Source organism: Falco rusticolus, chromosome 8 (genome assembly GCF_015220075.1).
Source record: "Falco rusticolus isolate bFalRus1 chromosome 8, bFalRus1.pri, whole genome shotgun sequence".
NCBI classification, from domain to species: domain Eukaryota; kingdom Metazoa; phylum Chordata; class Aves; order Falconiformes; family Falconidae; genus Falco; species Falco rusticolus.
Window position 1 is genome coordinate 21,643,386 of NC_051194.1, and position 27,809 is coordinate 21,671,194.

The window sequence follows — 27,809 nt, forward strand, 5'->3', positions numbered from 1 at the left end:
AAAATGGACAATACCAGTAAAGATGCATACCTCTATTGTCTTTATTTATAAAGAAGTGACAACACTAGAAAACACATTGATAACCAGTGCTTTGAACAGTGAAGGTGGGATCTAAAAAAGTCTGATTAAACTGAACAACCTTAGGTCTTTATCAAGTTGCATATCTGCCAGGAATGCTGAAATGCAAGAGTTTACACCTGCAATATTCCATAACGGAATAGCCACATAATATCAAATATAATCTCCAATTTCCAAACCAGTACATAAAAAAAGCCATCACTAAGTATTAGAAGACCACTGCAAGTTCTTATTGCTTTTTGAGTTAAATAATAATCTTCAAATAAACCAAAACCTAATCTCAACGGTATCTTGCTCATCCTCCTGTTCATTCATTAACACTGGAAGCAATCAGTTATTATATAATGTGGCAACAGAGGCATTTAAAAAACCCAAACAAAACCTAATTAAGTACATGGACATCCCCACCCTCCCTGCCCACCCTCACCCTGAAACTCACTATAACCACTTAGTGCCAGTAGAGGAGAAAAACTTGATAGACAAAACCAGAAATCTGACTACAGTAGGAAGGAAACATAAAGGGAGATATAGCTTTCTTAAATATTCAAAATCTGCTGTCTTCCAAACCAAAGCACATCATCCTCATCATTTAAAAAGGGAAGTTGCTTTTTATTTATCTAATCCTTGCACATGCTGAGTAGTTTGCAAGTCCACTGAGTCCCACTGCCGAGCAGCTGATTTTGAATTCAACAATACTTCAAAAACTACAGTAATATTCAATGCACTTTTTACTAAGGAGAGGAAAAAAACAAATGCATGTTGACGTTGTTCTTGCCAGTTCAGCATTTCTGCAGCAATTCTATTTATCTCTTGCAGTATGAAGGTTCTACCAGCATCAGTCTTCAGAATCATCCTCGGAAGCTATTGAACAACATAGTATAATTAGAAGCCTTTACAAAGGTTTGTGAACTTAGAACACTAAGATGAATAGTGTAAATAAAGGTAATATTATAAAATTAAATAGCAGATTGAACACCCACCCAAACCTTGTGTAATTACATAGCTTAATATTTAAATGCACCTTATGTCAGAAAAATACAGCATTTTCAAATCAAAACTCAACATTACAAAATGCAGTGTCCTCCTGCTGTTCTTCCTCAAAATAGATGGAAGAAAAACTTAATTACGCCAGAGATTCAACTTTTATGTAGTGTTTACAGTGGCTAATTCCAACAGCACTCAGAGGAGAACATATTCAATCCATGACAGCAGCACCCAACACTAGGAAAAGAAATTACTCACAAAGTGAACAATTTGGATACTAAAATATTTAGAAAGGTTCTGCAGTCTAAACAAACGGACTCTTATAAAAATTTTTCATATATATGTATGTTGCTTAATACAGTTATGTCAGGCCTACTTGGAAGCAGCTCCTCTCCCACCCCCATTCTTTCAGCATATGCAAAATGAACATAAAGCCCACATATGCATAGGATTTTGTTGTTGCAAGCTGAATTAAAAGACAAATACATACTTGTCAACTATGATTAAAGAAAAAGTCAGCACACACATCTACAATAGGTTTGTAAAGTGCTGCTTGTCCAAAACAGGAATGTAATTGTCCACTTAAGCAAACTCTGCAGGCAAGAAAGTATTTACACTTGAGTAACTTGTCCCATCTCTGAACACAGAAAGAAGCAATGCCTATCTCCTCACTTCCCCAGATCTTAAAAGAGAAATGTAACTAAAGTAGCACCAATAACAAACATAAAACCCTGTATTCCTCACCTGCAGGTTAGGTAAAGCCTGAATCAAATATAGATCAAATTACTGTGTAAAATGGCACTCATTAATTTTTACTCTAGTAAGGACGCACATAACTTAGGAATAAGTTCTGAACTCAAGTACACCTTTGTCTGTTCTGAACGCAGAAATAATCACCTGCTCCTTGAACTAAGACTTCCACACACATACAACATTCCCTATCATACTCTAAATACATCCTATGCACTGAAAATTCATATATGAACTTGGAATGTTGACATTCACATGCACACTAGGAAAAACAAAAAGGTAGATCCACTACCCTTCCACTGCCTATTAGATTCAGAATACCTTTATTAGAAGTCAGGACATAGTTTTGAATTTAAGTATACTGAAGAAGCCATTAGGTGAAAAGTAGGCTAGTCCTTTGTCAAAACTGGCGACCGTTAAATTTAATTCCTGAAGTGGATAGGTCTTAACAAGGAATACACACAACCAAAAACCGTGCGTGGATAGAAAAAAGAAAGGGGAGAAGAGCGCAAAAAAAGCAAGGGGAAAAGAGGAAATGGCAAGGTAAGTATGGTAACTTAAGTGCAGTGAAATTCAACTTTAAATGTTTCTTTTCTACTAGGACTCATGTAAAAGGCTATAACCTGATGGTTGGTCACCACCAATCCTGTAACAATATACTACCTGAATTACGATAACCAGACTGTATCTAGTGAGGAATCTTGTTGTCACTTGCAGAAAACACTTCTGTGGTCTAAACAACTCTATGCTGTTGGGAAATTAATCATGGAGAATTAAAACCAGTTCCCCCTTGGAATAATCCTACTGATAATGGAAAAACCACTGCTGGGTAAAGTCAGATTTTCAGTAATTAAGCTCAGTATTATGAATCTTGGCAAGGAGGATTGTACTCAAATTTAACTTCCGAGTTGATCTAATGGGAAAAGAGGGGAAGCACCTACTTTCAATATCTTCCATATGTGCCTGAAGAGTTCTTGCAAGGTTAATAAACTAGAAACAAGGCAGAGAGAAAGTAGTTTAAAAGTTGCAAAGTTATCTGCAGAGATTTGCAACAAGTTAGCAAAGTTTTCTTCACTTTTTCCATCCCAAAGCTTCACCCCAGAGGTTGGTTATCCTAACCCATTAGCCCAACTTACAAAAATCAGTGCAAAATTTAATATAAATCCACACACACTAGATTTCAAATTGCTACTGCACAGTTATTTCAGCTTTCACTCTATGTCAAATGTTTATGGTAGCGCTTACTGGCATCATCTTCATGTTCTACAGTCTGTAAAACATCATTTTCAAAAGTAGCACACATGAACAAGTGCCAGTTATATGAAAATTTTTCCTAGAAATTGTAATGCAGAAAACCACGATCTGTAAGGACTTCGTTAGTTGCATCCATTTCATTTACTTCACCATTAAAAGGCAAAACAGAGCCCTCTGACTGAACGAGGTTAATGGAAAATGCATAAACACACTTAAGATTTTAACTATAAAGTTCAAGAGCAGGATTACTATTAGGCATTGGTGGCAGTTTAATCTTAGAAGTACATAGTATCAAAATCCAAAGCCAAAATCCCTACGAATACAAGTTCCTTAGACAATTCTGAAAGTCTCAGCCAAGTGCTTTTTTGTCAGTGACAACCTACATCACTCTTTCAGTGATAGTCCAGATGTTAAGACACAGCAAATAAGAATATAACGCTATGGTTTCCATATGTCAGTTGTATGCTGGGTATGAAATACGCATCGGTGCTCTCCCTGGTTTAAAATGCAGCATCACACAATTGTGTAATGCCACCTCTGATGAAAAAAGTAAAAATATGGTATTTCCGCAATACACTCAAGCTAAGAACCTGCATTGGATGCTGGCTACTATTAGATTGTATGTCTTTTATGTTTCTGCACTTGTAGCAGAGAAAATTGGACATTTCATTTGTGGATCGTGCACTACATTAGATGGGTACCAAAAAAAAAAAAAAAAAGAAAAAAAAAAAAGGAGGACCACTGTTCTAATACAGTAAGAAATTAGAGCACAGTCCTGCCTCTACCCCAAAGGCAGAGTACCTGCTAGCAACCATTCCAGAAAGTGTTGGACAAGTTAAATATTGTCAATTCTATGTCATTAAAAAAAAACAGTCATCAGCTTTTCAGGAGCTCAGTTGATGAAGAACACTGATTCATTACCTAGTATCAAATAAATGTGTAAGAATACAGGATTTCTGAATGAGTCACTATGCAGAAATAACTTTGCATTATGATCTCTTAATGGTAAAATGTGTACTTACTGCATTTCTAAGCCAAGCCACTTAAGTAACAAGAATCCAGCTGAATACCACTAATAAAGAATTCTGACTAATGCCAGAAAATCATAATATAGCTAGTCAGCTGCAGAAAGTAATATTCAAGTACATATTTAGGCACAATCCAGCAGAAAAGCACTGCAAGGTATAGACCTTTGAGATGTAAACTGGCATAATAAGAAAAATTAATCAAATAAGACAGTCCAACATTCTCAACTGCATCTTTTGTACACAGGGAGGTTAACCCTCCAGTTCTGCATAAATTCTCAACAATCATGACAATACATGCAAAGCAATGAATTACCAACAACCTTGACATAAATGATTTTACAACAAAGTAACTGCAATGAAGTAGTACCTTCAGCTTCAAATGCATGGTGTTACTGCACTGACAAACCCTGATCATTTCAAACCTAAATTTGTTAAATAAGCATGCTTTTTGGGTATCTAGCTCCTAGGTCACTCCAGGTAACTATCTAGTTCCAAGTTCTCTGTACGAGCAATTCCTGTCATAAAGTCACTGCGTACTTACTCTGACACGTGTGCTGGCCTCACTTGCAGTTCCTAGCATATCAGAAAAGCGCTGCTCACATAAGTGTAACAACACTACAAGGTAGAGACCAGAGCTGATAAATTCATAGTCTGCCTTAAAGGAGATGAAAAGAAACATTCAGAATGTCAGTGATGCATCTGCATATATGATTCAAAAAGTAGAATAATTATTGAATTTTACTGGAAACATTATAAATTTGATCTCTAGCTGTTCCAAGAGAATTAGTGAAATGTAGTATTAAAAAAATTGAAATTCCAAAAAGCTACTTATACTTCTGGTTCTTCCCATCCACATCCATGTTAGATCCCAGATCTAACATGTTATCCTTGAAGACAACTAAAGCTCTACAAATAAAATTTCAGTCAGCACTATTGGTTCATGGGAAGGAATCTAAGAATCAGAGTATTATACCACTGGAGAAAATAAAACCAACAAATTTTGCTGGTTTCTCTTCAATGGTCACAACACTTTACAGAAAGCCAAAATAAAGGGAAATACTCTAAAGAACCTTGTGATGTTTTAAGTATTTTGAGAAATTATTTTCCCTCCTAAGATAAAAACTTTCAGAATGCTACTGCTGATCTGATCATTTAGTCTCAATTCCTTAGGAAAAAAGTTTCAAAGTTCTTATTTCTATCTAAGTACAGTGACAGTAAACGAACAACCAGTTGTGCTAAAACAGAAGATGATGGCACTCTCAGGAAAGAGTTTTCAGAGTCTAGCCTAAGTGACAGAACTACAGTACTAGGGTAAGAGCTTACTCTAAATAGTAAGAGAATTAGAAGCTGACGTTTGGCCCCAAAACTGGTGTAATTTTCTGTTTTCTTTCGATTTCTGAGGCGGGCAAATTTCATTGTCTTTCTATATCCACAGAACACAACCCAGAGAATAAGGAAAACCTTCTGAATAAAGTTCACTAAAATAACACCAGATTTTTGTTATTTATTCAGTTTTAAACACTACACAATCCAGTAGTTCTAGGATAATTTTTTTACGTAGTGAGAGTAATACTAGTGGGCATGCATTTATTTTTGATTTAGGAAAGGACTTCAGGGAGCAGCAGGAAGTTCTTAGAAAAGAGGTTAGTTTCTACCACTCTGATGAAACAGAAGAATTTTTAAATGGTATGTTTAAACCAACTGCTTTAGCGTGTTAAAAGATGGCTAAAAGCAAAGACAATTCATGACTTAATGTGACATCCAATCTCATCATACTAGTATTCTCACTGCACCTATGTATCAAGAGACACTGGACTGCAAAGCTAGATGACAGATCTGCACCTAAGAAAAGGGTAAGAGATTACACTTACTGAAAGCTCAGCTATGGGAAGCACAGGAGGAAGACAGAATTTCTCTGAACACTGAGGAGAAAAATCTGTTCCATGTTGACATTCCTTTATGTGCATATCAGTCCTTCTGAAAAGGAGATGCATTTCCCTTCTCTAAAGAAGAGCACCCTCCCAGCACTAAAACAACACTTACCAAATTATGCAAAATATACTAACTTGTTCATTCGCATGTGCCCTATAGAGTTCATGAATATCAAAGTCTTCCAGATTCAGGTGCAACTTCTCTTTGCACAGTTCACAAGTTGTTACTGCTTCCAAAGAAGAACCTGGTGGGGAGGGACAGGGGGAAAGTCAGTGTCAAGTTGCAACAATCAACAACATAGGAAACAATTACACAAGCATTACAAACTGTAACTTAATATTTGAGTTTATTTTGCAGAGCAAGGTTAGAAGAAAAGAAAACCTCTAAAACAAATGTAGTAACTATCTGCTACTGTCAGAACTTAAATGCTACAGAATGTTTATTCTCTATCCAACACCACATATTTTGCCTCATGTTCATTCTGGACACCAAACGTCTCCTACTGAAAGCCTGACATAAAATCGCTGCTTGGGCTGTTTGAATGCTACAGTGTAATCCAAATATACACAAAAGTAGTAATAAATATACTGGAATAGCTTAAAAGTTATTGTCAGAGTAACCCTTTGCTTTAAAGTACCAGGTTTAAAACAAACTGCTCTAATAAGCAACAAGATGAACAAAGCAAGTTTGTGGTAGATTTACATCTTCTGTAGTTAAATACTGCAAATTAATTTCTCTGACAGGCTGAGGCTTCTAATACATCCCTACTCTGATGTGGGTCCTCTGATAGTAAGTAAAAAAAGTAAACAGGTGCTAGCACCTTCCTTTGATAAAAAGTATTCACTGTTTTCCTGTCTGCTACCAAGCCACCTGTTTTTGAGTCTTAAAAATACTATAGATAAGTTATAAATTGGTCAATCAATTTATTACAAAAACATTGGTACAGTGTGCAATTTCTGAAGTATTTCTTCAAAAAAAAATCTATACGCAGTCTGAAGCACTGTTTTGAATAAGTAGTTTTAACTGACTTGAACAGGAGTTAGTATCTTAAAAAAAAAAAGATTCAAGTACAGTTACAGTAGAAAAACACTTGGATTTTCAAATCCCTATCACTCTGCTACAAGCACATCTACAAAAGTCTTAACAATTAGAACCACATACATGAGGAAGGGTGGAGAAAAGTGGTAAGTAGTTCTAAAGCTACACTTCTGCAATATTGTATTTTTTCTAACGTCTTAGTATACAAACCCAGAAACATGATCCTTTAAATGACAAATACAGTTCTTGGAACTAATCACATGAGAAACTGCACAGACACACAAGTCTGGAAGTGCCACACTGCTCTTTGTCCCCAGCTGCTCATTTTTCAAATAATTTTAACCAGGAGGACTACCCTTAATATTAAGCCTCCCAATTTAACTGGAAATCTACCTTGGTCCAGAGTCTGTTTTACCTGAATTAATCTTGGACTGCAGCCACTTTTTCATGCACTCCTGGTGAACATACTGCAGACTGCCAGTGCATTTGCATGGCTCTATTAGAAGGTTGTCAGAACTCGCAGAGGACATCTGACAGATTCTGCATAAGTCACCCTCTTCATCTTCAGAATCTTCTAAAAGCAGGCTGCAGGAAGAAACATCAACAAGTGCTGTGACACATTTAATGTAAGACTTTTTATAATGACAATTCTGTTCACTAAACTGTTCTAACACCTACAAGGATTAAAACAAGTTTTTCTAAAGACAAAAGTGAGAACACAGGCAACAAGACTCAGTTGCCACCTTCTTAGAAGGAAAGCTTCCTTTTAACATCACAGTTACAGAAAACTCATGTTAAGTCAGGTGAATTTTATCTCAAAAGAACATACTAATTTACCTCTCTTTAATTTTCTGGAGCCTTTCTGGATCTCTTGAAGGTGGTATTTTAGACTTGCCACTTTCCTGTCCATCAGACTGATTCCAGCCAGAGGGAATAATATCTACAGTTATCATAAGATTGTCAGACAGACTGCTTCCTAATGTTGGAGGCACTGCAAAGCGAAAGAGAGAACCAGGCAGAGTTCCAGAACTTCTCCTACTGTGGGCTGAATGTGGTGGGGAGGCAGTAGCTGCAGGAATACCAGATACTGCAGGTGTTGGTGGTCTGCTAACAGAAGCCCGAGGAGGGCTATCTGAAGCCTCAAGAGAGGTCTCCTCACCTGACTCTCTTCTTCTGAAGACATGTTGTGATCTAGCAGTTGTATCAGAGGTAGAGATCCTTGAGGATTCATCTCTTCCTTCTCTTCTTCGTCTGGAAAAGAGAGGTGTGCATCTGTTCCTCAGAGATGATGATAACCAGGATCCTGTGCTCCTACTTTCAGAGTCTGGCCTGTAACTTTCTCCATCTGAATCTGAGTTATGATTCTGTGAAACTCCTGATAAACCCCATCTTCGCCTAAGAAAACTAAATCCCTGAGAAGCTTCAGATGTCTGAAGTCCTGGAACTTCGGACAACGGAGTTGCAGCTCCATTACTGCTTGACAGAGTAGAAGCTTGAACTCTTGGGACCGTTGACTCTTCAGAGCCTAATGGTCTTGTATGCAATGAATCTTGGCTAGACCTTCGAGAGAAAAATGTAGATGACATACTAGATGCTAAACGAGATAGCAGCTGTCTGGTTGTGCGCCTCCCTTCGCTGTCAGCTGTAGGCTCATTCAATGACCTCTGAGAAGATAAAACCCTTTCAGAACCACTTGAAGAAGGAGTTTCATCTCTCATGGCAGCAAGAGAAAATGCTGGCTGCATGCTCCTCTGGGGAGACTCCAATTCATTTCTCCTTTGTCTTGAAGAATAGCTGGATCTTGAAGAGCTCATGTTAGAGTCTCTGTTGAAAAAAGATGGCCGATGATCAGAAGGCAACTGGCGGTTCATGGATGCATTCAGCCTCAAAGCGCTTAATGAGTTCTCTTTTGGTCTTGCTCCCTCTGCATATGAAGAGGCAGGCCTGTCTTGAAGATCTGTTACAGAAAAGCAGAGGAAAATACCATCACAAGATGTCCTCCAATTGTTACAATCCAGATGGATAACTCTACTGTGTAAATGCAGAAATTCAAGATTTTGTGATCCTACTCAAATTTTTTTCAAACCTGACAGATTCCAGAGCAGTATTAAATTTAAATTTACTTACCAGAATTCTAAAGTTAAGCTGAAACCTAGGCTGGTTTCAGTCTGGTAAATCCATCTGGGATCTTCAGATTATTAAGGTATGACTCTCTCTCTCTTATACATGAATATGAAAATTCTGACCATTTGTCAGAAGTTACATAAGAACAGCACCGGAGTTAAAAACAGCAAACTGTACACAATACTATTAAGGTCCACTTTGCCTGTAGACTGAGAAATACAAGTTAAAGTTTCAGCAACGTAGCAGATGCCAGAGCACCTGCAACAAATGCATGGATAAAGTCAAGTGTATTCCCCACCTATTAGAACAAGCTACCCTTACTCTTCTCATTGTAAGCACATCAAAGGCTGCAGTTATGAACACTACTTAAAAGTAGCATAATATTGACTCTGGATTACAGAAATTGAGCATTATCTAAATTAAAAGTATTTACTAATACAACGTTTTAAACCAAGAACTCAAAAATTAAAAAAATCCTAGAAATACAGTAGTTCCACTACTCCAGCCCAAAAAGGTTATCTACCTATTGTTTTTATCAAAGTAATGCAAGAACTAAGTTAGTTCACATGTTCAGCTACACAGCTGGTTTAAACACCACCAGGCTCAATCATTCTGGATTAATACTCCCACCTGCTCTCCACCTCGAGTACTTATAGTCAGTTAGGTAACTATTACCACATTGTTGTGTCCTCTCCTGCTTATTAATTGTACATTTGATCACCCAGTGCTTCCCAGTGGCCTGCAGGTCAAGGGAAGTGATTCTCCCCGTCTCTCCACTCATGAGACTCCACCAGTAGTACTGCATCCAGCTCTGGAATCCTCTGTACAAGACAGATGCAGACCTGTTGGAGCAGGTCCAGAGGAGGCTACAACAGTCATAAGAGGGATGGAACACCTCTTCTATAAGGAAAGGCTGAGAGAGTTGGGGTTGTTCAGCCTGGAGAAGACAAGGCTCTGGGGGGACCTTATTGGGGCCTTTCAATATATAAAGGGGGCTTATAAGAAAGATGGGAACAGACTTTTCAAACAGGGCCTGCAGCAACAGGGCAAAGCGTAATGGTTCTGAACTAAAAGAGAGTAGATTCAGGCTAGATATAAGGAAGAAATTTTTTTACGATGAGGATGGTGAAACACTGGAACAGGTTGCCCTGAGAGGTGGGTAGATGCCCCGTCCCTGGAAACATTCAAGGTCGAGTTGGATAGGGCTCTAAAGCAACTTGATCTAGTTGAAGATGTCCCTGCTCACTGCAGGGTGGGTCAGACTAGATGACCTTAAAGGGTCCCTTCCAACCCAAACCATTCTATGATTCTTATAAGCATATTTCCTGTAAATACCATGTAAGTACCTCAACACACTAAGAAGCATCCAGCTGTAGTTAACACTACACAAAGCAGCTGAGGAGGCTAACATGAGCTAGTCTCCTTCCTTCAAATGGCTAGATGTGGGGGGAGTGGCGGAATAGAGAGGGAAGGAGGAAGCTGCTGGAGCCCGCTAACCTCATAAGAAGGGAAACTTCTTCAATATTTTAACTACTTAACAAGCATAGGCAAATTAAGTTAGGAGGCAGAACCTTTCTCTACGCATTCTAGAATTGAAGCTTTCAGTGTCTGTAGTTTTGGTGGGGTTTTTTGTGGGTGGTTTTGTTGGGTTTTTTTCTTTTCCCCCCCAGAACAGTTCTGCATGGCAACCACCTTCTACTGTTGAAGTTGAGGTTTATGCATCTGGCAGACTAACTAAAGAAGCATCTGCCATATGGTTTTGATTACACAGCAGGGAACATAGGTCTTTTTAGAGAACTGAACAGTGACACTACTGCTAGAAATGCAGCACAGACAGTACAAAGCAGGGTTGTCCACCCATCCATTTCTCCCATTAGGTTCTACCAGATAAACTCCAACTGTCCACACAGACCATGATAACATTAAAATATACTCTCCTGGTGAGGTAAAGCTTCAGGATGAAATCTGCAACTAGTTTTTATCTTTTCTGCTTATCTTCTGTAATTGCGAACCCAAATGGAAAGAGAGAATATGATACAGGCCCCTCTGTGAAAACCCTTTCCACAATCAAATAACATTATTTTTTTTCCTACACCTAAGTACAAAGAGATCTGAAGATGAACAAGACGACACTTACTGGCTATTCACACAGTTACAGTGGCAAACACCGATGCCATTTTCTTACAACTGAATGCATCCACAAGCTAGACCAGTCATATATCCTTTGACAGTTTAGCTAGTGCATGAAAGTGGCCAATGGACTTCATTTAAAAGGATACCTTAAAATTAAATAGAACTTTTGGCTTTGTGTTTTGAAGAAAATATTAAAAGAACACGCAAAGAAACTAACAGACATGAAAGCTATGGGTTTACAAGCTTTCAGCTGTACAATACATACATGTTGAAGATGAAAAGTCACTGCTTCTGTAGCTGTGATCCACCAGGTTATTAACGGAGAGATCTGTTCTTCTTTCTAATTCTCTTCGCTCTCTCACTAGCTCAGTTCCAAGGGAGCCAAGCATCACTGATGAAGATCTAGGAATCCTACTGTACCTCCAAGAGGAATCTGTAAAGAAAAAGTAAGTAAATCCCCTGGTTTTGTAATAATTAAAAAAAAAATTAAAACTGGTGCTTAAGCATGCATTCTGGTTACACCCGTATCAAGGGTGAGTTTAACAATACCACTAAGCTGATCAGGTGGCCAGCTGCCAACATAAAGCCAATAGTAAGTAGCACTCTGCTGACTCTGGCACTTGAATGAGTTCTGAAAGCTGAACTGGAAAAAAGTAATAATACTTTTGTGAAGAGTCAGACCCATTAACACTCATACAAGATAGGAGAAGGAAGAGAAATAGCATCTTGCTTTCTAATGGTAGCTAGTTATTAAATAGGCTTCACAATATGGCAACACAGCAGCTTAAGACTTCGTAAATGCTGCCATTCTATTGATGCTTCTTAAATGCTCCTAGAATACACTTTCCAGAGAGGTATAAATGCAGCTTAGACACAACTTTAAGAACAATGAGTAATACTATTCTTGCTCATATTGCAGAGTAAAACATGTCAGTTTAAAAAGGGATCTTGTTTTTTGTTAACAGCAACAACAACTAAATAGGGAACTGTACACACTTCAGCTGTGAACAAAACTGTTGTTTCAAAATAGTGTTCTTCAATGGTTCTGAAAAATCTACTTTGATTTTTTTACTGCTAACTTGTAAACCCAAATTTAAGCATTCAATGGTCAGCAGTGTGACGACCAACCGATCTACAAATGGAAAGACAAATAGTCCTACACTATAATGACAAATGTTAATGGCAGTCATTTTCTTAGCAAAGAGTAAGAAAGCATCAACAATATTGTGTTTTGAGCAAGAATTTTTTAGCTTTTATTTGGATGGCTGCATGGTTCCAAAAGGGGATATAAAAAGAACACCGATCCATACTCACAGGGGTAACCTGAATGGATCTATTTGTCTGTTTCAAAATACTGTTCTAGAAATATTTTCAATGTAAGTTTCTGACTGTTATTTCCTAACATTTAGGCTTTTGTTAGCATACTGCTTAACTTATGTCTATCCAATACCATACACTTATTTACAGCTTTAATGAAAATCTCAGTTTTTGTTGAAAGAGCTCGTAGCATAGAAAGTTTCTTTTTGCCTGGCCTATAGAAGTGAGTTTAGGCCCTGCTAAAAAATAACTTTTTCTACCCTGACCCCTAACAACAGTGCTTGAACCAACCATGACACTATGCTTCTTGGAACACAATGCTAAGCAAGGTAAAGATTTCCTTTCTGCTGCCCCTGGCACACATCAGTTTACCAACACAATTTGACTCACAAAGTAAGAGCAGCTGCACTCATTCTTTCTTTGAAATCTTAACCAATTAAGACATATTTGAGCCACAAAGTTCATCTTTACAGCAAACGGAGTAAGTACAGGTAATAATTTTAAAATGACATAAGCACAACTGGGTTCTCAAAAGACCATGTTAACAGCATTCTCAGTACTTTGGATACCGCTATCACTGTGAACACACTCTTCTGTAAGGCATAGGATTTTAAAATTAATAAAAGTGTAATACTTCAAATAAAGTCTTTTAAAACTTGATAAAACCTAATCTTGCTACTCAGAAAATTTTCATGTAACTCAGCTCCAGTAATCAACCTCTCACCTGAAAAGGCAGTCAAGCCATTACTTCTCACAGAAGAGGTAGATGTACAAGATAGCTTAGGTCTCTTTGAATCACTATCTCGCTGCTGGCTATGCAGTCTTGAATATGCTCCCTGAGTTCTCTCAGACTCACCGTAACACCCAGATGCAAAATGAGCGGAAGAAGATGTAGACTGAAATAACATAAAAAAAAAAAATTACACAGTATTTCAGATATAGTTACACTAACAAAAGTGCACAAATGTTACAGACTCAGAAAAATAGTAAAGAACAACTTTAAGATGCAAAGCCTTTCTATTTAAAAATAATGTAGGATCTATGCTTGACCAGTATTTCCAGATTTACTCAATACAGTCCTACCAGCAAAAGCCAGTTTCTATTACAATCAGCATTATTCTTCCTTTATAGATGTGGCTTACAGAGGAAAAAGATATTCCTGACTTGCAAGATGCTACAAACATGATCAAATATAGCTTTACAGATCTCCACGGAAACATAATTTTGCTGTCCAGAAATGGCCAATACTCATCACCTTCATTAATTTAACAGTTTAACTAATTCAGCTTACTTTTCACCAACCTAAAATACACTTGGCTAAGGAGTCAGCTCTGGCTTCTAGCAAACTGTTTAGACTAGATACACTTTGATTACATTAAGTTCAAGTGCAACTGAATCAGTTCAGAGTAAAGAATGGGTACAAAATGATTTTTGCAGTGTACAGCACTGAAATAAAGCATTTTTCAGAAACTAGTACTAAAAAAAAAAAATATAAAAATTTAAAAAGTTGGGATAGCCTGTAAAGTTGTTAGTCTGGACACTTGCTGCCAAGGCACTAATTTTCTATTTGAAATAGTTTTGGTTTATTTTTTGATATTAAAAACTTCAGCTCAATCAAAAAGCTCAATTAAGCTGTCTGTGCTCCAGAAAGCACCTACAACCAAGATCCTTTAAGGATCAATCAAATTACAGTGGATGTTCTAGTTGTGTTTTATTTTTATTTTGTTATGTTTTCTACTAAGCTTATGCCACAACGTTTTAGTCTTTAGAACTAAAGAGGATTTAAGTATTTCTCTTATGCCATCATGAAAGACAGATGGGGAATCACAGAAACTAACATCACAAACCAAGTACAAAACCAGGTCAAATTCCCTCATGAATAATCTGTTTAAAATATAATTTATGTTTTAATAATTTGATATTTGGTAAGTAGAAGATTCAACAGTGTCTTCTGCAATGTTCACTTGCATTAGAACCTAATCTAAGAGAAAAATTAACCTTAATGGGAAAAAAATATACCATTTTGAAAACTCTACAGCACCAACTTGACTAGATATGTAGGCCAATTGAACCACAGACTATTTCCATTTCAACTACATGTAGAGACATCTCCCACTACTTCCCCTGAAGGCCAGCAACTCCACAACAGTTCCTCTCTCCCTCCCACTTATCTCAAAGTGTCGTCACCTTTAAATCACACTAAGAAAACAAAGATCTATTTAAGGTGAAAGCACTCTTAAGGACCCAAACATCTTTCCATTTTAAAGTGAGCAGAATTTTCACTTGTTCAGTATCTTCCCACCAAGCATCCTCACAGTTCTCTGCTTTTCTCATCTTAATATTTCTACTGCAATTGAAAGTGGTTTATTGTCCCTCTACAGTGCATAAGCACGGCAAAGCAGCAAACTACTTTTTTGTAACTAAAGTTAACTAAAAGTTACGAAGGCACATTCTGGAGCCCAGTTAAGCTGTTGAGGCTTGAGCCTTGGATCTCAGTCAGGTGACAGTTAAGGCTCCATTTTCTTTCACAGTACGCTGTAAGCAGCATGCAAGTAAATACAGTCAGACTATGAACTACTCCTCCACAGTTAAATTTTCTAAAGCAGGTGTCCAAACCCATGAACTTTGTGTTAACTCACAAAGCTGGCAGCATCCAAAAACCACACCACCTAGAAACCTGATGCAAGAAGCAGAGTACAAACAACATTAATTTTGCCATCTGTAGGACTACAACACATATGAGATTCTAATCACCCTGATTTTTTCTTTGTAAATTGGTATTTGCAGCACCACTCTCACTTTATTTCTTAACTATTAGTAAAAAATATACATTATTATTTTCATCATCTAATTTCTTAACACTGCAACCTTCTTGCTTTCCGTCCATCTTGACTTAGTAACACCTACTTACCTAGAAACATTACAGTGAGCCCCTGCTAGCAGCTTTGCAGATTAGGAAGACTAAGGTAAAACCTTGCATTTTATGTTGTTGTTGTTGCCATTTTTTAAAAAGTATTACACATGAACAGTTCTCACCAATCTGCTTCTGCTTCCCCAAAATCTTCCAGAACGTGGATGATCAAGTGTCCCTGAGTAGCGAGTTGGAGAGGACGTTGTAAGCTTCCAAGGAGTTTCATGGGTGTCTGTTTCTCCGATTCCCCAGTCTCTACTGGAACTATTCAATACATTGGATTCCTGAAGAACAACATGCTTATCATATGCATCTTGTAACTCAAAATGAACTCGGTATCTGATCTGAATATTGAAAATACAGGGAAGTGGAGGCACTACCAAATCTGGAAATCTTTCAGGAGAAACCTCAAGGGATACCCAAGAAGAAATGAAACAGGCTTATGAGAGAACCACTGGCAAAAGGAAAGATCTTTTTAAACTACTTTCTAGCAATTATCAGCTCCTTTATCCATCCTGTCATTTGACTGTGAACAGTAAGAAGTTGAAGTAAAGGCTTTTGAGGCATTACCCCAACTGAGATACTCCAGCAGCGGGGCAGAACTACAGACCTCACTTTCAAGTGTTAAGTAAAAAAACCCACACAGGTAGAAGAAGAATCTCCATCGCAGCAAAAGTGCCTTTTTGGCCACTAAAGCAAGCCATCTGTCTTGTCCTGGTCATCAGTTTTAATACATGAAAGAACAGGTGCAAAGACATGGGGAAGAAGAAAAGTCACGTTTTGGGCCTACTAAAATAATTATTTTTACAAAAGGAGCATCATCTGTCCTAGTAAAATATATGGGACAACAAATGTAAACTATGTCATCAAGTTATTTCTAAAAAAATACCACACTACTGAAATTACAGTTATCTTCTACAATTCTTAAACACTTTCCTTTATCATCGCTTAAGTTTTTTATTTCTCTGCCGTCTACTCTAATAATCCATCATTGTCCTATTGGTAGGGAAGTCTTGCAAATTAGTCATTATTATTCCAATTATATTTCATGCAATCAGCGAAAAAATAATTTCCATCTTTCACTACAAAACTGAAACTTTTTTGTCTCCTAAATTACTAACATTGAAGACCATCATAAACCAGTAAACTGCACCGGGTACAAAACCACTTTGGGCTTACAAAATAAACAGTTTCAGTAACTAATTTCAGACACAGTGCAAAGATACTGAATCCACAGTTTGATACACATAACAAGCTAAGACTGTTTGGCAGAACAGTCCTGCAAATAAACGTTTGCTGCATTACCTCAGAACAAAATGCTCCAATTATTTGAAGTCTGATGTCTGCAGGGCAGTGACACTAACTGTTCTTTTTGTGTTTTCTCTTCCAAGATATTTAGAAGCCCTAATCTTTACCGTGGCTACACAGGCAAGTTTCTAACAATAAAACCGGGAACTGTCTAACATACAAATCTATCTTATCTTTAAGACAATCTAAGGGATGAGGTTCTATACTTTTAGTTTCACTGAATTTCAATGAATAGATTATAATTAAGGAGATGCACTGCAGTTTAATTTGCTCCACAGAATAATCATTTAAATTAGTAAAATTCATAGAAACAGAAATCTAAATTTTATTACACTTAAGCAGTTTCTGATTATCTGTCCACCTGCTTCCTGTGAACTATTAATACAACTACAGTAGCTTCTGTCACCACTTCTTAAAATTTGTAGTATTAAGATTTTAAAAGCTAAAGAAATATTCACACTCAATTATCATTCTCACAAGCAAAATTAAACCTGAAAATAAAGTATCAGTCAGTAAGTTTTCTCATATTTCAAAGTCTCAGTAGGATTCCTCAGGCTTCTGCATTATTTCATATTGGATAGTCTGCCCATAGGCACTAGACTACATAATTTTAAAGACAAAAAGTAAAGCTCTCTTAAAATTTTCTTAATATGAGCCATACCTGCAGACTTAACTGATCTTGAAATATTTACTTTTCTTTTTTCTCCAGCTGTTAGATTCTGAAGATCTGAGTTATTTTAAGTGTCTGGATCACCACAGTAAAGATCTTAATCCAAGAACAACACACTCACACTAGCACAGCACTAAAAGCCCGTTCATGGAACTACACCATGTATGGTTCTAATGCCAAAGCTGCTTTTGGTAGCTGTGGCATCTCTGCTCTGTGCTCATTTTTTTAAGAAATGTCCCAAGACCAAAGCAACCTACTGGGTATGAAAAAAATGACTTTAAGAGAAAGTAGACAATCAGGCATGACATCAGGAAAGCTCAATCTAATTGATGTATCTGAAACAAAACAAACTTAGAGTACGTCCCATCCCTTGCCAGAGCTTAACAATTAAAGCATTACACTAGATATTCTATTTCTGACATCTATTTTCAGTAGCAGAAAAATGTAATCAGGAAAACATGCAAAACAATTTTATACGTTGTTATTTACATATGTGTAATTTTACATGTATTTATGATATTTATATAAGTCTATTTTATATGCATATTTATACATATACACACTTGGCCCTATCACTCCATTAAAACAAAGAAAACGAAAACCAACTAACCAACTTCCACTTAATTTCTCACAAAATGGTTAATGACGTTGCATCATAAACCATAGGAATTTTTTTCTTCATACCATCACACTGATTTTTATATTCTAAGTCACCTAGAAACAACGCTACGTCACATATATCAGATTAGTTAAGAATTACCCTGCTTGTTATGCCTCCTCAGATGAGCAGCGACTACTACCAAGACTGATCTCAAGTGTACACTATACAAGAATTCATGCCTATATGAAAAAAAAAAAAAGAGAAAGGGAAGTAGAACAAACCCACATGATAGAAACCTGCCTTGTTGCTGTTAGCCCTAGCCACAACCACATATTTAAAGTTTGACGGTTCTGCCCCTGAAAGTTTTTGAGTGAAGCTATAATCAAGTATGGACTCCAGCTGCATAAACGGCTTTATATTAAAAAGCCAAGTCTCAAAGTTCTCTTTCCTCTATATATCCAAAGTATTACTGATAAGTCATGAATTTCTTCTTCTAAATGACAAATCTTTTAAATTATTTGGAACTGAAGCAGCTCTTAATATGGTAGGCTTCTGCATGCATTAACAAAGCAAAAAGCCCTGCCCATTTCATTCCTATATGAGTGAACTTAATCTTGTTTAGACTATGTTTCTTCTTGCTCCACCAACTTGTAATCTTATCCTGCAGGTAGTAATGGAATTTGCTCCTACTACCTCTTTAAGTACCAAAGGTTAGTAAAGAGAGGAAGCTTCCCTAAACCTTTATCACTAAGCACTAGTCTTGTGTAACAAGCTCTCAGACTACCTTCTTCTATGAACTGGGAGTGCAAAGAAGGGATACAACATAAATCTTCTACACAGTTATTTTCCCTTCTGTTTTAACTGGAAAGCATTATAAAGATCAGTCCTCAGACTAGAAGCACTTCGTTCAACAGCAGATAGTCAAAAGATAATACACAGTGCACTGATTACACTGCACTTCATGTAATAAAAGACAATATGCAGTAAACACCCTGCAGTTCATGTAATAAATGAAATAATGTAAAGTACATAACTCTCTTGTGTCTGTGTGGGTCCATAAACCCCTAAAAAAAAAGTAAGACTCTGATTTGGTTTTGCTGAGCAGCCAGCCAGTGAAAAATGTGCAGGAATCCAAAAAGCAAAAATGACTGAAGACGACCCTTACATGCTCCCTGTAGCCTACATACTAACAACACGTGTGCTAGATATGGCAAAATAGAACACATACACATGTAATTGTGCTAAAAATAATTAATGCTCTATTACTTGTAAAACTGTTTCTAGAAAAGGCATTATATAACACAGTGTCCCAGATAGCTTGTCAGCAGGGACCAAACTCATAACCATTTTATCAAAAAAACTATGAATATTTAACCATGGAGTTACATTTCTGCAATTTCAAAGACTGGGATGAGCTTACATTTGCAGGCCCAAAATTGAGGTAAGAACTGCTGAAGGAGCAGAAACAAAGTAGTAAGAGAATTGAGCCAAAGAATCACCTGTTGCTTCCAAGTGCTCAAAATAACTGCTGAAGTAGTTTAATCTCTGCTTCCTGCAATACTCTTTTCAAAGTGAAAGTACCTGCAGAGTGTGAAGTCTTATTCTTTAGCATGGCTCCCTTCCCCCACAAAAGCAATTTGGTTAGTGTAAAATACTGCGTGTAAAGCAGCAAATGCCTTCACCCCAACCCTGTCTACTACACACAAAGCCTAGCTGTATTAATGTACTGACAGGAAGTATGATGTAAGCCTACGGGTCCTCTTCTTACCTTCACAAAAAACCTAGATGCTGCAGAACATTACAGCCTACTGTCACTCTTACAGCTGCAACATTTTCCTGTACTTTTTGCATCATCTACACATGAAGTGTAATGCGCTACACGTATCAAAATTCAAACAAAATCCTCACCTCCCCTCAACTGAAAACCCCATTTACCCAGGTTTAGGACTGCAGTGACTAGTGCCAAAACAGACCCTTAAGTGTCAGGATGCCCTTCATTCATCGAACAGCTGCTTTTTAAAGGTGCAGCTACAAACAAAAGCAGGTAAAGATGGCAAACCTAGAACTACCAGTTCACACTGCAGAATACTGTAATTGGCCTGGTTATTAAATCCTTGTACTTTAGAATTAATCTTTGGAGTTTTTCCACAAATGCAAGGTCCTCAGTGGGACTTTTCCTTTTATTCCCCCCCCCCCTTTTTTTTTTTTTGGGGGGGGGGGGGTGCTGTGTCTGGGTGTTAGGGTTTTTCTTGGTGAAAACCAGACAAATTAATTTATACTTTACAGAAATAGACAAAACACATTACCTGGTATCCAGATTCTAATCTCCATGAAGATTCTCTTGCACTATATGCACCAGCTAAACTGTTCCCAGTCAACGTCCTAGATCCTAGCGAAGAGCTGGAGGCCTGAACAGATATCCTTCGAGGAATTCTTGAGGGTTTTGACTCCATTCTTTGTATCCTGTATAAGGACACACTGATTATTTTTTTTTTAGAAGCAGGGACCTACACGCAAAACATGCACAAGTCATTCTGAGTGCATCATAAATATGACTCACAAGATACAAATTTATCACAGCACTATGGTCTGACTGTGCATCAGTAAGATGGGGAAACAATTTCTTATCCTAGTTTTTGCAACCTCTTCTTTACATTTCCTCCCATTCCATGTTAGAAAACTAGCAACATAGCCCCTTTTGCTATTCTTATTATGTTACAATATATTCTTGCTATTATATTACAAGTGGGACTCCCCTAAGAACTCTGCAGCACTAATATTAACACAAAATGAGCCAGGAAAAGAGCCCTCAGATTTCCTAAATTCCTACTGCATCTCAACACTTGCAGAAACTACTACACACAGACTTATTCTTCAGGGTCAAAACTACGAAATTTCACCCTCCTGTGAAAAACACACATTTGCAGACTACCAGCCTCAAAGAAATATTTAACTTCTCCAAAGACAACTCCCATTAATAATAATGTATACAAAAGAGCACATGGTGTCTCACAGGCATATACATTTACCTTACAGTCGCTGAGGGTTTATTCACTCTACTGGTATTTCTAGGCATTTCAAAATAAATGTTCATGCCTTTTCTGCATGAGAATTGACCCTGTAGTCATTCCTGTCATCAGATGATCTTTAAGGTCCCTTCCAATTTGAGCCATTATACAACTCCATGAAGGGTTATCTTGAATTAATGTTACTCAAAAACCTCAGAGAGCTAGCTGACTGGTTTGCTAACACTGCCAGATTCCTCCTCCTCAGGATGGTACAGACAATACCAGACCACAAAAGATAGCACTTAAATTTAAGAGAACTGCAGTATCCTCAGTGGTATGGTGCAGGAAAAGTAGCATGACAGCTAACACTCTAGAACAGATGGCCGAGAACGCCAACGGCACAAGTTGATTAGAAGAAGTGGTACAATCTTTCATTTAACCACTTTTAATTCTGGTATAACCTCCTGAGAATGGGAATAAGCTCTATCAGAAATAAAAAATCATCAATCAATAAAGCACTTGGTTTTTTCCCACCTCAGCCATGCTCATCAGTAACAGCCTGTGAAAAGCTGCTCCATCAATCCCAATGTACCTCAGGTCTGGCTGCGGTTTCGAGTTCACATACTCAGGACTTTGATCTTAGCAGAAAGTCATGCTGCATTACATATTCTACCTAGTAAAAGCTAGTTTGTACAACTCCACTGCCCAAACAGCTGCATAGCTGAGGTTACTTTTCTTAATGGAAGATTTTTTTAACGACTGTTCGGCTGCATGTTCAGCTGCTAGCTTTACAACACAGGTCACAAAGTACCCTAGATGTTTCATCTTGCAAGTAAGACTTTTTTTTTAACTTCTTTTTATTATTTGGAACAAAACCACATAATGTGTATCAGATTTAAGTGAAATTTACATTCATGTACAAAAAAGCTATGAGGTTGTATTATGGAGAAGCCCACCAGCTTCTAGACCATGCTTCGGACATTAGCAACCCATTCACTTTTGCCAGAGACATCACCAGTTAAGCAAGATCAGCTCAGGAATCTTGAAATTCTCATGTTCCTAACTGTGGATTAGGAACCTGAAATCATTAATTCATTAAATTTCACAGATCACATTTAAACTCCTAAGTAAATATTGAGCAATTGGGTGCAATTCTCAAAGTTGTAAATACAGCTGTATCAGTCAGAATGCTCTAAGCAGTGTTCCAAAGTACAGAAGAACACTGTCAACTGTGGAAGCTTAAAAGAAATTCAGTATGATCAAATCTAATAATCTAAGCTATGCCACTTCAAGTGGACTATTTGTGCAATAAAATGTAAAAATAATATTTTTTTTTTATTTGTGACATTAGATAAGACAGTGTAATGATGGTTAATTTAAGATGTAATCTGCCATAACATGCACTGCAAGTCTAGTACTTCTAAGCTGCCACGCATGAAGCTAAATTGTCACAGTAATATAGACTAGGCCATATGCTGGACAGGACAGCTGTAGGTCTTGATGAGGTCTGACATCCAAAGCACTGTTTATCTAACTTCTATGCCAATACAAAATATACAGGACAGATACATAGAATAATAGATCCAATTCTGTACTATTAAGTACTTGACAAAAGAGTGCCAACATTATTGCTTTCATTATGCATCATTCTGCCTCTGGATCACTTTGCTTCAGACAGGCATGGAACCAAATGAGTTAAGTAACATAGACTGAAGTCAAACACGGACATATGTAGAATATGCAAAGGTTTTAGAATAAGAAATGGAAGCTTCCTATCGGAAGCTCCAGATGAGCAGGGGAAAGAGACATAAGAAGTTATAAGGACTTCAAGACTAATTTAGAGATCACTTAATAATAATAAAATTGCTTATGCACATCCACAGAACAGACAAAATAAGAGCATTCAGATAGGAAAGCACAGGGTGGAAGACTGTGAACACCAGCGCCAACTATCTCTAGAAGCTGAAACGGAGTCCAAGATTAGCAGATTGCTTCTACAAATACAAAAAAACACACAAAACTAATTTTCTCCTCCAGTGGTAACCCCAAGAGGACAATGTTGCCAATCAACTTAATCTTGTAAATTAGCACAGGCTGTGATTTCAAGTTGAACGTCAGAATGATGCTGTCTATATATTTTAAGTAAAGAAATCTTGCAGAAACTACACACAAATAACATGTTAAAACAAGATAAAGGCAGAACATCAGAAAATCCAAAATTCAATATGTCAGTTTATGTATACACATTATGATTAACTTCTCTAATACCACTGTACATTTTTTCTGCAGTCCTGGCCCTGGCCAGCAAATGAGAAGGATATGCTATACAGATGAATCACAGTTGCGTAAGACAGGCATTTAACAAGAGGAACCTTGCCTTGTTTGATGCAGAGGTGGAAAGGTACTGAAAAACAAAAGGCTTTGTGGTCTAGGCAAAGAACCTCTCCCCGAGGAAACTGGATTTTATCTTTGCCTTTCCATAAAGATTCAGCAACATAAAGCATGTCATTCAGATTAATCAGGTTTTTTAAAACACTCTCCAAGAGCTCTTCAATTTCTGGGCATCCAAATTTACTTTGAATCTGAATAGCAAAAATCATGGAACCATGTATCTGCAACTGAAGACAATTGAGCCATGACTTGAAAATATTAGATAGATAGAACTAGATACTAGGCATCTCAACTTTTGTAACCTAACCAACACTAGTAAGAAGTGTTCTGGGTTGTTATATTTTGGTTGGGTTTGGGATTTGTTGTTTGGGGGTTTTTTTGTCCAGAGTTCTTTGAAAACCATTTTAAGCACTGTATCTTGAAAGCTTGAGAAGGAACTGTCTTCATAGTTGACAATCAATACACACAATACACATAAAAGGCTTATGCTTATCATGGTAATACAATGAGGTGGTCAAGGTGAACATGCTAAGCTATCACAGAACACAGGACAGCACAAGACAGCAGTCTCACAATAAATAAGAATATATTATCAAAGCCACAATAATATTTGTCTGCAAGGGGAATATCATGGTTTTATAGGGCATTTCAGAATGAGAACAGCACCCTTTTACAGTACCAGCATCTTAAGGGTTTTTTTGAATGAGCTCAGACACTCAGATTAAAACCTGGAACATTTTGTTTACCCACACAGGTATTCAACAAATCACAAGTGGTAATCAACATGCTCCAATGACTTGATAATGGCAACCTAGCCACCTCAATTTACACAGAGGATAGTGATGCTATTACTTGAGGAACAAATTTAAAAAAACCCCAACATTTAAGTTGTGTTGCAGCCTGAAGTGATTTAAAAGCCTGTTGTTGCCACAAAGGAAAGGAACACCTTACTCAAATATGACACCACTGCTGTGTCCTTCATTGAGCAACCTCAACACACTACCCTGGCAAAACACACTTCTGGCTTCTCCATCATTTTGACACTACTCACCCTGATATCCAACAACAGAGAAATGAGAAGGAACATCAGAGTGAGAAGCATCTCATCAAAGACACGTATTTCATCAGTTCATGCCGTGTTATGCAACTTAGCAATCAAGATCTCATGCAAAAAACTGGAAACTACTTTTGTGTCTCCTGGAATATGGGATACATGTGATGCCTCTCAAGACTTGGTAAGAAACCAAGTTCTGAAATCAAACTTTAAATTTGAAGTTGCACCTGGGAAACAGATGACCAACTTACAACGGGAGGTGGAGCTGAACAGCCTATTTTGAGTACACAGCTCAAATGTCCTGCCCTTCATGATCTGTCATCCCTCCAACTACATTATAAAAAGATCAACCAGAACTTACATAGCCACAAACAGAGATTACAAGAGATAAAAGATCCAAGAAGTCTTTGCAGGAAAGCAGTGTTATCTCAAAAGGTAAAAAAGCAAGTATTTCAAATTAAAACCTCTCACTCCTCCCATCTTTTTGCCTTGACCTCCTCTACTGAAAAATGAAGGGCAATATGAGGTAGTCATGTCTACCAGTAAGAGAAGCCTTTACTAGCTTCCATGCATTCTACTATCAGCTTAAAGCATTCTTGTAACCTCAATCACAACAAAGCAGCACATGCTTCACTCCCAGCTCCTAAATTACAGTTTTCTACCTTGGAACTATGCGGTGACACTTAGGCCTACCTAAGACTTGAGCTTTTATGTCTACAGGTTTTTGCATGTACAACTGCTCATGAGACTTTCTCCCAAGCAACCTGTGATCACGTGCTTTCCTCTGTGTTTACTCACAATGATGTTTTGATTACAAACAAGATAGAGTTCAGGGGCAATTCTGTCTGTCTGCGCAATTCTTCGTTCGCGTTATTTTCTCAACCTTCAATCAAGGAAGACGGACAAAAAATCAAACAGCCTCTCAGGAGCCCCATGAGCAAAAAAAATGTTTACAAATGCCATTCGCCTGCCTATGCCGCAGCAGCTTGTGCCATGACGCTGGGCTGCTCCCCTAGACCGGAGCCAGCCGGCCCCAGACCACACGTGCTTCGCAGCGCCGCTGGAGGGCGCCACACTCTCCTCCCCAGGCCTGAAGGGAGCGATCCAGCCAGCAAGGCCCAGGCCCAGGCCCAGGCGCCGGCTAGGAGCTCAGGGCCGCACTCGCTCGGCGCCCGCCCTCCAAGCCAACGCCGAACCGGGGCTCGCACCAGGCTGAAGGGCAGCGCCGACCGCTCTGCCCCGACCCCGCCGGGCAGTGGCTCCTCAAGGGGAAGGAAAGGTACGGAGAGGCAGAGTGCCACACCGCTCCGTTTCCGGCGAAGGCCCGCGGCCGTCAGAAGCACTTCGCACAGAGAAGGGCAGGGGAGCCAGGCGCCAGCCCCGAGACAAAATGGTTCCCCCCCTGCCCTGGCGCGGAGCCACCGGCACCGGCCCACACACAGGCGCAAGCTGGACTGTGTGGGGCCACCTTCCCCCCCTCAGCAGCGCCAGCCCCCGTACTCACCCTCACGGCACAGCCCTCACGATGCAGGCATTCGGGAGCTGAGGATCCACCGGAAGGGCCGAGTCGGGCCTGGCCCACAGGCTGCCACGCCGAGCCAGCGGCCTCTCCCTGCAACACAATGGCGACAGCGCCGAGACTGCACGACTGTCGATCACCACCCGCGCCCCGCCCATGCCCAGCTCCCGCGAGAGCTGCGGGGGAGCGGCTTGGTGGCGGGGGCGCGGGGGTGGGGGCGCGCCGCGTGGTGCAGGGCGGCGCCGTGTCACGCTGTGTCACGCTGTGTCCTGTCGCGTCGTGTCGCCTGGCCTGGGCGGCCGAGCCGGGCGGCGGGAGCTCGGTGAGCGGGCGCTGCCGGGCCGTGCACGGAGCGGGTGGTGCTAGGGGGAGACCCAAGGTGCGTTTAGCACTGCTCTCCTCAGCTGTGAGGTGATGCAACGACTGCGAATACGGCACTCTGCAATAGGGAGATAATCCGAAAAATACTCATGTTAAAGACAGAATTTCTCTTCATTTTATGGGGAAACATCCCAAAAGCCACAGTCTGATTCCATTTGAAAATTCAACGTTCAGCCTTAAAACTGCAAGCAGAGGTCTGAGCTTTCTTCCTGTGCTACGTTACTTCTCAGCCGCCGCCACACGTAGCCCGCATCTGATGTCAGTCCCCTGAGGGCCGTGGTGGGGTGGGACACCCGAGAAAGCCTCAGCTGCCAGCTGTGGCAATGCCGTTCATTTTAATTGTGTTCAGACTTCAGTTTTGTCGTCTTGAGATAAATAGACGTTGGCAGACGTTTTTACTTGAGAAGATTTTGCATGATTTACAAAATGAGGACTGAAAATGCCAAGTCCTCGCAAATCTGTGTCAATCCTAAATAAACGATGGTTTGCAGTGTCCCTGCCCTCTACAGAATGTGGCAGAGATCTCATGCTACTGTGTTTTCTGAACGAGGCTCTGAAGGAGACAGGCTGTGTTGTTACTATAGAGTCTACTCTACTATCACTGTGTCACAAGTCTCAGTATCTTACTGATCTGATATCCATCTGTCAGCAGGACTTTCCTCAATCCCAGTATCACAGCGAGTGCCCAAGACTGCATTGCTGCAAGTCAGATAAAGGGGTGTGCAATAGTACCAGGCCAGCCATTCTTTAAGGGAGAAAAAAAAAAAAGGGCTGGGAGGCATGCACAAAAATAGCCCAAAACCACAGAAAACGTGACCAAACATCCTGGCACAGGGCTACAACACATATAAATTAAATGTGTGCATGATTAATAGCTCAGAGAGATCTGGGACACGTAAGACCAGCCAGGCTGGTTAGAAATTAGCCAGGTGGCATCTCTAAATTATAGGATAGTCCTATGTTTAGCAATATCCTTGATTTTGTTTCCCTTTCATGCTTTTAAATGTGTTTTTCCATATGTTTGGAGTGTGATGGGTTTTGTTCACTGATTCTCTTCCGCAGAGAAATGGTGGGCAAAGTACTAGTGAATGGGAGATGAGGACAAAGGGCCTGGAAGAGCTGTAAACACAGAGAGCAGCCACTTCAACAAAAACTGATAGGAGAGAAAGGCTGCTGGGTTTTTGCTGATGGGCATGTTGCCTTTCACCAGCATGCCCAAAGCAATGCTTATTGGACTTGGGAAAATCTTGTCTACAGCAGCCAGAAGCAGGCTGCTGCCCCTGCCAATACCATTTATTTGGCATATCCATCTCCAGGGAAAGAGGACA

The 27,809-nt window shown here is 39.0% G+C and overlaps 1 protein-coding gene across 8 annotated transcripts; it reads right to left on the reverse strand.

Moving 5' to 3' along the window:
* Window positions 1–17: 17 nt before the first annotated feature.
* Window positions 18–26,568, reverse strand: MARCHF7 (membrane associated ring-CH-type finger 7). 8 transcript variants are annotated; one of them, XM_037396568.1, is made up of 11 exons: window positions 26,086–26,199; window positions 20,435–20,591; window positions 15,675–15,833; window positions 13,363–13,534; window positions 11,587–11,754; window positions 8,224–9,021; window positions 7,902–8,055; window positions 7,480–7,649; window positions 6,161–6,270; window positions 4,636–4,749; window positions 18–939 (listed from the first exon to the last, which is right to left on the reverse strand). In XM_037396568.1, exons 2-11 carry the CDS (start codon window positions 20,579–20,581, stop codon window positions 688–690), a joined length of 2,244 nt encoding a protein of 747 aa, XP_037252465.1. In that variant the 5' UTR covers window positions 20,582–20,591; window positions 26,086–26,199; the 3' UTR covers window positions 18–687. The 8 variants fall into 8 exon arrangements, 6 of the variants coding, with proteins under 6 accessions (XP_037252465.1, XP_037252466.1, XP_037252464.1 ...); XM_037396569.1 differs by adding an exon at window positions 2,754–2,802 and having other exon boundaries at window positions 7,902–9,021; XM_037396567.1 differs by having other exon boundaries at window positions 7,902–9,021; window positions 13,495–13,534.
* Window positions 26,569–27,809: the final 1,241 nt, after the last annotated feature.

Bases quoted from the DNA above. Each gene is read 5' to 3' on its own strand.
- MARCHF7 (XM_037396566.1), bottom strand. From the start codon at position 20,581: ATGGAGTCAAAACCCTCAAGAATTCCTCGAAGGATATCTGTTCAGGCC. The intron at 11,755-13,362 runs GTGAGAGGTTGA...TTTTCTTTACAG, and splicing joins TGGCTTGACTGCCTTTTCAG to ATTCCTCTTGGAGGTACAGT. The intron at 940-4,635 runs GTAAGTACGCAG...GTTGTTCAATAG, and splicing joins AGGCCAGCACACGTGTCAGA to CTTCCGAGGATGATTCTGAA.